The sequence below is a fragment of the Elgaria multicarinata genome, chromosome 3 (genome assembly GCF_023053635.1).
Source record: "Elgaria multicarinata webbii isolate HBS135686 ecotype San Diego chromosome 3, rElgMul1.1.pri, whole genome shotgun sequence".
Classification (NCBI taxonomy): Eukaryota; Metazoa; Chordata; class Lepidosauria; order Squamata; family Anguidae; genus Elgaria; species Elgaria multicarinata.
In genome coordinates this window covers 172,576,940-172,589,386 of record NC_086173.1, presented here as the reverse complement: position 1 = coordinate 172,589,386, position 12,447 = coordinate 172,576,940, and the positions used below count along the sequence as shown (strand labels likewise).

The following is a 12,447-nucleotide window of genomic DNA, read 5'->3' as shown; positions in this document are numbered from 1 at the left end:
CACTGTCCTGTCCTCTCAGGCCAGCACCAGGCAGCTGCCTCATTTGCAGCCTCCAAAATTGCCCTGCCAATAATGGAAGCTGCAGAGAAGCAGGAGGAGACGTCCAGGAGCTTCTGGCTTGAGCCATTTCTTCACACTTCCACCTTAATAATAAGAAAAATAAATTTATTTCTTACCCGCCTCTCCATTTTGATTGAGTCAGGGAACAGCAGTAAGTATAAAATACATAAAATATTGATTAAAAACATAGTATACATTGTTAAAACATCCTTAAAAAAATTCTAAAAGCATCCAAAAAGTATCCTAAAACTCCTCTGGATAGGCCTGCCGGAGGAGATCAGTCTTTCTTAAATGCTAAAAGACTTAATTTGATGAATCTCCTCCGGCAGGCCATTCCACAGTCTGGGAGCAGCAGAAGAGAAGGTCCTCTGTGTTATGGTTGTCAGCCTAGTCTTTGCTGACTGAAGTAGATTCTTCCCAGAGGACCTGAGTGTGCGGGGCGGATTGTACGGGAGAAGGCCATCCCACAGGTAGCCTGGACCCAAACCATGTAGGGCTTTAAAGTTAACAACCAACACTTTATACTTTGCCTGGAAACTAATTGGCAGCCAGTGAAGAGATTTTAAAACTGGTGTAATGTGGTCACCCCTAGGTATACCGGTGACCAGCCTGATGGGTTTGATTTAGGAAGAGACCTGAGATGGCCCTCTTCTAGTCCCCTTATAATGGCAGATGAATACCCCAGTGCTCACCTGGAAACATGAGCGCTGTTGGGTTGTGGGACTTGAGAGGAAGGTTATGTTTAGAAGGAGCCATGAATCCAGGGAGATGGATAGAAGCTCCACGCTTGGCCTTTCTCGGTCCCACTCACCACTTCCTGCCTTCTTCACTCCTCTTTCAGGCAGAAGAGATTTCACCCGAAGAAGCTGCTCAATTTCCTGAAGCAGAGAAGACTCCATTGGACACCAGGGAGAGGCTCCTGCTCAAAGGGATCCTGCAGGAGAATGATGGAGAGGCCACCTCACCAGGTAAGGATGTCCCCCTGAGCTTCTGTGGAGACGAGACGCTTTTCTCTATCTTCTCTAATGGAACAGGCAGATTTTATGTATATTGTTTTATTTCTATACCGCTTAAGAGCCGAAGTTCTCAGGGCTGGGCACAGAAGTTAAAGCCACAAAATACAGCATAAGATGCAATATAAAAGTGTAAAACTACAGTATTTTAGCTGCCACGAATGCCGTTTCTTTTCTTTCTTTTCTTGGTAGAAAGCCAGCAGGCCAGTCAAATGGCTCAATAAATATTTGGTGGGATGGCAAGGGAATTTCAAACATATCAGATAAATGTAATGAATACCCTAAAAGAGGTCACCAAGTGTAAAATATCCATATTGTTTTGCTGTTAGGGAAGCCCGACTAGGTGACGCCAATTAAAAGTCAGAAAATAATCTGTACTATAGTTAATTGCTTGAAGTATAAAGCGATGTATGTCTGAGTTTTTTGTTAGCTTTCTACTCAATTTAGGATGTTTGACCTTAAGCAACAGAACCATAGAATTATAGAATAGCCCATCATGTCCAACCCCCTGCTCAATGCAGGAATCCACCCTAAAGCATCCCTGACAGATGCTTGTCCAGCTGCCTCTTGAAGGCCTCTAGTGTGGGAGAACCCACAACCTCCCTAGGTAACTGATTCCATTGTCATACTGCTCTAACAGTCAGGAAGTTTTTCCTGATGTCCAGCTGGAATCTGGCTTCCTGTAACTTGAGACCATGGCCATAGCTAGACCTAAGGTTTATCCCTGGATCATCCAGGGGTCAAACCTGTTCATCTAGGTGACACACAGGGGATCCAGTGCTCAGGCAGGGGCGAACCCTGGATGATCCCAGGATAAACCTTAGGTCTAGCTGTGGCCCATGATTCTGTGTCCTGTACTCTGGGAGAATCGAAAAGAGATCCTGGCCCTCCTCTGTGTGACAACCTTTTAAGTATTTGAAGAGTGCCATCATGTCTCCCCTCAGTCTTCTCTTCTCCAGGCTAAACATGCCCAGTTCTTTCAGTTTCTCTTCATAGGGCTTTGTTTCCAGACCCCTGATCATCCTGGTTGCCCTCCTCTGAACCCCCTCCAGCTTGTCTGCATCCTTCTTGAAGTGTAGTGCCCAAAACTGGACACAATACTCAAGATGAGGCCTAACCAGGGTTGAAAAGCAGATATAAATTTGGATGGAATATATTGTTCTGATTATGCTTCATTAAAATGATACCGATTAAACTTTATTAAAATAAGGGATTTGCTTAGTTCGGTATTTATTTGCTTAATGGTGCAGTATTGCTTATGGTTTCCTCTGTCTCCCTTGCAGGTGGCGGAATGACCCTGATGCTTCCTTCTAGACCTTCTCCTGTAGGATTGGAAATGGATGATGTACAGGTAGGAGAAGAATAATGGAAGGAAAAGCAAATTTGGTGTGGTGGATGGTGAGCAGCCTGGGTGCTCCTAGATCTGAAAATACAGGAACAGAGTTCCTTATCGTTGAGTTCCATTCTTAGGTAGAAAGTTGCATTACTGTCACTATTTGAAGATTTTAAATGTAAAAAGGAAATCAAGGAATTGATAACGAATTTGCTGACTGCAGCAAGATTGATTGTAGCTAGGAACTGGAAGATTCAAGGGGAATATTCTATTGAAGAATGGTATAAAGAAGTATGGGATATAGCTATTAATGATAAATTGACAAGTAATATTAAATGGAGAAGAGGTATAGCTAAATCAAATGATTTTGAAGGAATTTGGAAACAGTTCCTAATATTTGTGTTTTCTAAAGGAAGTGGGAAACCACCAGCAGAAGAAAGTATGAGATTCTGGAATCAGGAATGAGATCCCGAGGTGGGGGGTGCACTTCTATGTTAATTTTGATTATGTATTTAGATACGATATTAATTTAATAAAAAAAATAAAAAATAAAAATAAAAAAGAAAGGTAGGGGTCATGTCAAATCAATAAATAAACTTAAGATGGGCCCAGCTACAGCAAACCTAGGCTTACCTAGGCTTACTGCCTCTGCTACTGGAAGTTGAAATGGCTAACTGGACATTGTGTTGTACTCCAAACTTTTCCACTATTTGATGTGGAACATCAGCTGATATTTAGAAGTATATCCTGCTGGCAACAACATAAGAAGAGCCATGCTGGTCCATCTTATGTGGACCCTATGAAAAGGAGGACAAGGCTCCTGTATCTTTAACAGTTGTATAGAAAAGGGAATTTCTGCAGGTGTCGTTTATATATATGGAGAACCTGGTGAAATTCCCTCTTCATCACAACAGTTAAAGCTGCAGGTGCCCTGCCCTCTTTCAAATCTGGTCACCCAGTTAGCCATTGCGTCCAGTTCTGGGCTCCACAATTCAAGAAGGACGCAGACAAGTTGGAGCGTGTTCAGAGGAGGGCAACCAGGATGATCAGGGGTCTGGAAAGAAAGCCCTATGAAGAGAGACTGAAAGAACTGAGCATGTTTAGCCTGGAGAAGAGAAGATTGAGGGGAGACATGACAGCACTCTTCAAAAACTTAAAAGGTTGTCACCCAGAGGACGGCCAGGATCTCTTCTCGATCCTCCCAGAGTGCAGGACACAGAATAATGGGCTCAAGTTACAGGAAGCCAGATTCTGGCTGGACATCAGGAAAAACGTCTTGACTGTTAAAGCAGTATGACAATGGAACCAGTTATAGGGTGACCATATGAAAAGGAGGACAGGGGTCCTGTATCTTTAACAGTTGCATAGAAAAGGGAATTCCAGCAGGTGTCATTTGTATATATATTGAGAACCTGGTGAAATTCCCTCTTCATCACAGCATTTAAAGGTGTGGGAGCTATACTAGAGTGACCAGGTTCAAAAGTGGGCAGGGCACCTGCAGCTTTAACTTTTGTGATGAAGAGGAAATTTTACCAGGTTCCCCATATATACAAATGACACCTGCTGAAATTCCCTTTTCAATACAACTGTTAAAGATACAGGAGCCCTGTCCTCCTTTTCATAGGGTCACCCTAACCAGTTACTTAGGGAGGTCGTGGCCTCTCCCACACTAGAGGCATTCAAGAGGCAGCTGGACAGCCATCTGTCAGGGATGCTTTAGGGTGGATTTCTGCATTGAACAGGGGGTTGAACTCGATGGCCTTGTAGGCCCCTTCCAAATCTGCTATTCTATGATTCTATGACTCTAGTATAGCTCCTGCAGCTTTAACTGTGGTGATGAAGAGGGAATTTCACCAGGTTCTCCATATATACAAATGACACCTGCTGAAATTCCCTTTTCTATACAACTGTTAAAGATACAGGAGCCCTGTCCTCCTTTTCATAGGGTCACCCTAGTCCATCTCATCCAACATTCAGTTCACACAGCATCCAACCACCTGCCCATGGGAAACCCAGCACCTTCCTGCCCATGTTCCCCAGCAACTTGAGTACATGAGTGCACTGCCTCTAATACTGGAGGTAGAATTTTCTGTGAATTGAAAATGGTGCCTCTTCTCTCTCTCTCTCTCTCTCTCTCTCTCTCTCTCTCTCTCTCTCTCTCTCTCTCTCTCTCTCTTTCTTTTTTAGGTTCCAGTTACTTTGGAGGAAGTGACCGTGTATTTCGTGGAGGAAGAATGGGCTCTGCTGGATCCGGACCAGAAGGCTTTGCACAAGGACGTCATGGAGGAGAATTACAGGAACTTGGTTTCTCTGGGTAAAGCTCCTTCTTGGCTTTAGCTGAGAGAACCTCCCCTCCCAAGGTCCAGACATGCCCCTGGTCTCTATGGCCATGGCTAGACCAGGCCTATATCCTGGGATTGTCCTGGGAGCATCCCTGTGCATCCAAATGACACACAGGGGATCCCAGGAGCAGGCAGGGATGACCCCTCCATTTGCCTGGGGTAATCCTTAGGTCTAGCTAAGGCTCCTGTGATATTTCCGTTGAAGGGCATTCTATAGACAGTCCTTGGTAGCCTCCTACACCACCACACCATTGTGTGCCATAGCACTCAGAGACACACACACACATACAATATGTTTTAGTCCGAATTGCTAGAAATGACCAGTATGGTGTGTGTGTTTTCTCCCTACGAAGAAAAACATCTGGTTCCCAAATCTGACCTTCTCTCCGGGCTCAAGAAAGAGCAAGATCCATTTGCTGAGGGCTATGAGGAGGAAGACAGATCAGCAGGTAGGAGGAGCTCAGTTTATTTATTTTTATTTATTTATTTATTTATTTATTACATTTTTATACCACCCAATAGCTGAAGCTCTCTGGGCGGTTCACAAAAATTAAAACCATAATAAAACAACCAACGGGTTAAAAGCACAAATACAAAATACAGTAGAAAAAGCACAACCAGGATAAAAACCACGCAGCAAAATTGATATAAAATTAAAATACAGAGTTAAAACAGTAAAATTTAAATTTAAGTTAAAATTAAGTGTTAAAATACTGAAAGAATAGAAAGGTCTTCAGCAGGTGACGAAAGGAGTACAGTGTAGGCGCCAGGCGGACCTCTCTGGGGAGCTCATTCCACAACCGGGGTGCTACAGTCTTCTTTTCTGAAGGCTAAACATGCCCAGTTCTTTCAGTCTCTCTTCATAGGACTTTGTTTCCAGACCCCTGATCATCTTGGTTGCCCTCCTCTGAACCCCCTCTGCAACCTCCTTGAAGTGTGGTGCCCAGAACTGGACACAATACCCAAGATGAGACCTAACCAGGGCCTGCTTATGATCTTAAGGCTTCAGTTTGAGGTTTGCCTGTCCTGGTCTTTTGCCTTCTGCAAGTAGAGATGGTAGAATTTATGCATGTAGTGCATCTGAAGCTACATTTCTGGGTAGACAACGGTGCACTCAAGATGTTTGGATGACAATTTCCAGTATCACGGCCGGCATGGCCAATGGTCAGGGATGATTGGAGTTGTTGTCCAAAACATCTGCAGGGCACCATGTTGTCTATCCCAGTGGTCTTCAACTGGCAGGTCACAACCCAAAAGTGGGTCATGTAGTCAGTCCAGTGGGGTCTCAGCAAAGCTGTTGCCACCATGTTGTCCATAGAGAACATTGAGAAAGTGGTTCGTATGTTGCAGGTCGAGAGCCCAACGTGGGTCTCAGGTCTGGACCAGTTGAAGACCACTGGCCTATCCCTTTACATCACACTACCTAACGGCTCATGCCAGTCAAAAGAGATTATTTAATACATGACGAGATCTAACCTGCGAAGTCGTTTCTGTTCTGTTATGCAAGAAGCAATTAATTGGGTTTCATCCCTGATTGGGGAATTAATTTCTTCCTCATCTGGCTTCTTTCTCTATTCCTGTAGGTGAAGTGAGAGGGAATGAGAAAGAGGGTGAACAGCAGAGGTGGAAAACCAAAGCGAAACAGAAACGGCAAAAGGAATCCATTGGAGTCCATGGAATTCCAGGGCTAGAAGAATTTTACATCAGAAGCAACAGGGGAAAAATCACTCCATGTGCAAAACTCTTCACGGAGCTGAAACCCCTCAGTGGTGATCAAAGTGTTCATACAGGGGAGAAGCTCTATCAAGGCTCTCAGTGTGGAACGGGTTTCAGGGAGAGCACAAACGGTACGAATCATTTCAAAATCCACCCAGGGGACAAGCCGTATACATGCTCGGAATGCGGAAAGGGCTTTAGAAGGAGTTCACACCTTTTCTCACATCAAAGAACCCACACTGGCGAGAAGCCATATATCTGCTCCAAGTGTGGATTGTGCTTCAGCGACAGCTCCAGCCTCGGACGACACTTCAGGAACCACACGGGGGATAAACCTTACAGGTGCTTGGAGTGTGGGAAGAGCTTCAACGAGACCACAAGCCTCATGAAGCATCACCGAATTCATACGGGGGAGAAGCCGTACACCTGCTTGGACTGTGGCAAGAGCTTCAGTGAGAGTACGAATCTGACGACCCACCAGAGAATCCACACCGGGGAGAAACCCTATACATGCTCGGACTGTGGGAAGAGCTTCATCCAACGCACACACCTTAGCTCTCACCAAAGAATCCACACTGGCGAGAAGCCGTATACGTGCACAGAATGCGGGAAATGCTTCAGCGAGAGCTCGAGCCTCGGACGACATTTCCGAATCCACACAGGGGATAAACCTTACAGGTGCTCGGAGTGTGGGAAGAGCTTCAACGAGAGCACAAGCCTTCGGAAGCACCACCGAATTCACACGGGGGAGAAGCCGTATTCATGCTCGGATTGCGGAAAGAGCTTCAGCCAGAGCTCAAGCCTTACTTCACACAAAAGAATCCACACTGGGGAGAAACCTTATATATGCTCAGAGTGTGGCAAGAGCTTCAGAGAGAGCACCAACCTGATGAAGCATCACCGAATCCACACTGGAGAGAAACCCTATACATGCTCAGAGTGCGGAAAGAGCTTCACAAGGAGTTCCCAGCTGTGCTCACATGAAACCATTCACACAGGGGAGAAGCAGTATAAGTGCTCCGTGTGCGGGAAAAGCTTCAGTGACAGTACCAGCCTCATGAAACATCACAGAATCCACACAGGGGAGAAACCGTATACCTGTGCAGAATGCGGAAAGAGCTTCAGCGAGAGTACAAATCTGACCAAACATCAGAGAATCCACACAGGGGAGAAGCCGTATAAATGCTCTGAGTGTGGGAAGAGCTTCATCCAGCTCACCCACCTTAGCTCACATCAAAGAATCCACACAGGCAAGATGCCACATACATGCTCAGTGTGTGGAATGAATTTTGGGACGAGTTCAAGCCTTACTTCCCATCAAAGAATCCACACAGGGGAAGAACCATATACCTGCTCGGAGTATTAAACGGGAACATTCTATTGTTGTCCCAAAAAATGCTGCTCAGGGCGACTCCAAATGCACAGTTACAAGATGGGGGATACTTGGCTCAGCAATACTACAAATGAGAAGGATCTTGGAATTGTTGTAGATTGCAAGCTGAATATGAGCCAACAGTGTGATATGGCTGCAAGAAAGGCAAATGCTAATTTCGGCTGCATTAATAGAAGTACAGCTTCCAAATCATGTGAGGTACTGGTTCCTCTCTATTCAGCCCTGGTTAGGCCTCATCTAGAGTACTGCGTCCAGTTCTGGGCTCCACAATTCAAGAAGGACGCAGACAAGCTAGAGTGTGTTCAGAGGAGGGAAACCAGGATAATCAGGGGTCTGGAAACAAAGCCCTATGAAGAGAGACTGAAAGAACTGGGCATGTTTAGCCTGGAGAAGAGAAGATTGAGGGGAGACATGAGAGCACTCTTCAAATACTTTAAAGGTTGTCACACAGAGGACGGCCAGGATCTCTTCTCGATCCTCCCAGAGTGTAGGATACGGAATAATGGGCTCAAGTTAAAGGAAGCCAGATTCCAGCTGGACATCAGGAAAAACTTCCTGACTGTTAGAGCAGTACGACAATGGAACCAGTTACCTAGGGATGTTGTGCACTCATCCCTTCAAGAGGCAGCTGGACAACCATCTGTCAGGGATGCGTTAGCGTGCATTCCTGCATTGAGCAGGAGGTTGGACTTGATGGCCTTCCAACTCTGCTATTCTATGATTCTAAGACGGGGAGGCAAAGATCACCTCTGAACCTAAGAGCCCTGCTGGATCAGACCAAGGGTCCATCTGGTCCAGCATTCTGTTCACACAGTGGCTGACCAGGTGTTGACCAGGGACCCTCAAGCAAGACACGATTCAACAGCACCCTCCTACCCATGTTCCCCAGCAACTGGTGCACATAGGCTTACTGTCTCAGATACTGGAGGTAGCACATAGCCATCAGGGCTAATAGACATTGACAACCTCCTCTTGAAATTTATCCAACCCCCTTTGAAAGCCATCCAAATTGGTGGCCGTCACTACATCTTGTGGTAGTGAGATCTTTAATTTAACTTAAGAAGTCCTTCCTCTTATTTGTCCTGGATCTCCCACCAATCAGCTTCATGCTATGACCCCCGGTTCTAGTATACTATTCTCCACCACCACTTGCACTGGGGTTCAACTCGGGTTCAACGGCTTACACTCATTGTAACAGGACTGCACCGTAAAAAAATTTATAATGGAAGTATTCTAACACCAGTGCCTGCCAAAATGATGTCCTTCAATAAAGGCAGGAAACAGTCCAGCGACATTTCCAGGATGTGGGGTGAATAATAATTCCAGCTGTCAGATGTGCTTTCAACTTCATGGGCTACTTCAGTAGTGCAAATATTATTATTATTATTTATTATTATTTAGACAAGGTCTGCTTAGATCAAAAGTTGTGTTAAAAGAAAAAAGAGGAGAGCCCTGCCTGGTGGGACAACTCTCCCAGGTCTGGATCCTGGGTAGATCCCCATACTAAGTAAGTGGGTGGGAGATCCATAGATCAAAAATCCCTGTTCTTAGAAGTCAAACAATTCCTTATTGCATTTCAATTACTCTGCGTGCAAATCTTACTTTAAACCCCCCTCTGTTAAAAAATATCATCTGGACTGTATATAATAACCCGTGTGTTTCTGTAAATAGAGTTGTTATTATGGGAAACCTTTCACTCTCCGGGCACCAAATCTGGATGGAAACGTTCTAGTTTGCAATTCTATAAGGTCAGGTGCAAGTCTATCAACATCAATACACACAATGTCTGATTATATCAGAAGTAGAAATGTAATTCCACCTTCACCCCCTGGGCTTTACTCAGTCCTGGGGTTGTGTTGTCCGAATAGGTATGGGGAGAGAGTTGGTATCTGGGCTTGTCACAGTAGGGCCTGATCCCTGCCTTGGAGCGACATCAGACGAGCATTTTATCACACACTTGCTACTGCGCACTTATGGATCTTCACACATTCTTTAGATGGCGACAACCTCCTTCCGCTTGTTTTTCCGTCACAAAATAGACCCTTCTTAATCCGACTTTTTTTTAAATAGGATGTGCCACCATTTCCTGCTGTGTGCAGGAAAAGCAGGGGGAAATAAACAGCCCCGGAATGGGCCACGTGGTCGTTGCTGCTTCCTCTTTCTCTCCCAGAGTGAAAGGGGAAATCGTGTTTGCTTACCGTTGCTTCTCTGGCCACGTGTTTGTCCCTCATTACTTCCTCTTTTGAAAGAGGAAGTAAACAACCTGCGTGCAATCCATTCAGTGGGCAGTTTTGATCGCGCTGCTTTTCCTGCACACAGCAGGAGATAGCGGCAACTTCCGCCTTTGAAAATAAGTCAGACTTACTGTGGTCTTTTGTCATGCGAAGAAGGCTAGAAGGGCCGGGAGGTGTGTGGGAGGCAGACAACATCATGAGAGGGACCTGCAAAAATCCGTGAGTGCCCAGTAATGAGCGTGCAATAAAACACTCATCTGATGGAGCTCCCCATGTAAAGAGACTGTTGCTATTGTAGGACAGCAGCAGGAGGCCATAGTGATGGTAGGGAAATGCGAAAATCCACCAGTCTGATGAACGCTTTTCGTGTGTCTCTTGAGTGTCCTATCATTGCTGGTGAGTAGCTATTTCAGATTAGGGAGTTGTCTCTCAGCAGCAAGGACAGTCATTCTGCCCCAGGCCTGTGAGAAGGAAGAAGATGATTAAGGTGACTTTACAAAAGAGATGGTTCTGGGATCGTGATACATGCTAGAATTATGCTATGGTCCTTCTTAGAGTTTTGTGAATTTGCATTTGAATAAAAGTGAACTTGCTTTCATCATGTGTCTTTGATGATTGATAACACAGAACCATGGACTGTGTATTTGGAGGAGGAGGAGGAGGAGGAGGAGGAGGAAATAATCAAACCTTTTCAGATTATTTATTTATTTATTTATTACATTTCTGTACCAGAGCTCTCTGGGCGGTTCACAAGAATTAAAAACAACAGTATAAAACCATAATATAAAATACAATATAAAAGCTCAACCAGATAAAAACAGCAGCAATGCAAAATTACAAATTTAAAACACCAAGTTAAAATTTATTTATAGACTATTAAAATGCTGGGAGAATAAAAAGGTCTTCACCTGGTGTCTAAAAGCATAACGTAGGTGCCAAGCGAACCTCCTTAGGGAGCTCATTCCACAGCCGGGGTGCCACAGCAGAGAAGGCCCTGCTCCTCCTGGTAGCCACCTGCCTCACTTCCTTTGGCAGGTTCTCGCGGAGAAGGACCCCTGAGGATTAACTTAGGGTCCGGGCAGGTACATACGGGAGGAGGCGTTCCTTCAGATAACCTGGCCCCAAGCCATTTAGGGCTTTAAATGTTAATACCAGCACTTTGAATCGGGCCTGGACCTGGACTGGCAGCCAACGAAGCTGGAAAAGGACTGGTGTGATGTATTCTCATCTGCCAGTCCCTGTTAGTAACCGCGCTGCCCTGTTTTGTACCAGCTGAAGCTTCTGGACCGTTTTCAAAGGCAGCCCCACGTATAACACATTGCAGAAATCCAAACGAGAGGTTATCAGAGGTCATCACTGTAGCTAGGCTATCTCTGTCCAGATAAGGGTGTAGTTGGTATATCAGCCTTTGCTGATAAAAGGTGCTCTTTGCCACTGAGTTCACCTGTGCCTCAAGTGACAATTCTGGATACAAGAGCAACCCCAAACTACGGACCTGATCCTTTAGGGAGATTGAAGGGAAGAACACCTCCAGAAGATTCAATACAATTTTGGAAATTAGAATAAGATCCCGAGGGTGGGGGGCTTATTAATGTGAGTTAATTAAAGCTTTTAAAACTAAAAGCTTTTAAAACTTGTAAAGCTTTTAAAACTTGATGTTGTGCAGACTTTATACTGTTAGTTTTACCCTACCCTGTGCCTGCTTACCCTACCCTGTGCCTGTTTGCATTCTCTTCCCCTCCTTATTGTTTTACTAGGATTTTATTAGATTGTAAGCCTATGCGGCAGAGTCTTGCTATTTACTGTTTTACTCTGTACAGCACCATGTACATTGATGGTGCTATATAAATAAATAAATAAATAATAATAATAATAATAATAATAAATAGAATGTCTAGCTAAGAAATAAGAGGAATGTTGTGTTATGTATGTATATAATTTATTATGTGTTGTTGTTAAATAATAACAACAACGTATGTTCAGAGGTAATGGGATTTGTAGTCCATGCTAATGCTGAGATAGATGGAACAAGGGGGGTGGCTCAGTCTAAGGGCACCGTGACCAGGTGAGACGTCTATGCAGAGCCCTGCTTGTTCTGCAACTTCCTCCCTTCTGCCCAGCAAAAACGCCCTCCCTGCGGTGTAGCCTTTCCCCCCCTCCTGCTCCAAGCCAGAGAACGAGGGAGCGACGGAGGGAGGGAGGGACCGGCTCTCTAAGGGTTAAAGCCACAGAGTGGAGGCCTAGAAGGGGTTCGGAGTCGGGGAGGGGGGGTTGAAGGAAGGCGGGCTGGATACGTCACTTCCTTTCCGCCTTCAGTCCAGAAGGAGCTGCGAGTGGGTCAGGTGAGCGGACCGGA

The 12,447-nt window shown here is 45.1% G+C and overlaps 2 protein-coding genes across 2 annotated transcripts in view; one reads left to right on the top strand and one right to left on the bottom strand.

The window, feature by feature from the left end:
- LOC134396274 (zinc finger protein 420-like) overlaps positions 1-12,447 on the bottom strand; it is a 647,156-nt gene that overhangs the window by 185,287 nt on the left and 449,422 nt on the right. The window lies entirely within an intron of this gene.
- The window catches only part of LOC134396484 (zinc finger protein 420-like), a 28,355-nt gene that overhangs the window by 2,802 nt on the left and 13,106 nt on the right, over positions 1-12,447 (top strand). Inside the window, exons 3-7 of the mRNA XM_063123007.1 lie at positions 902-1,028; positions 2,357-2,424; positions 4,594-4,720; positions 5,102-5,197; positions 6,332-7,714. Of these exons, the coding sequence (XP_062979077.1) occupies positions 902-1,028; positions 2,357-2,424; positions 4,594-4,720; positions 5,102-5,197; positions 6,332-7,714 (1,801 nt within the window). The remainder of the gene's footprint in view (positions 1-901; positions 1,029-2,356; positions 2,425-4,593; positions 4,721-5,101; positions 5,198-6,331; positions 7,715-12,447) is intronic.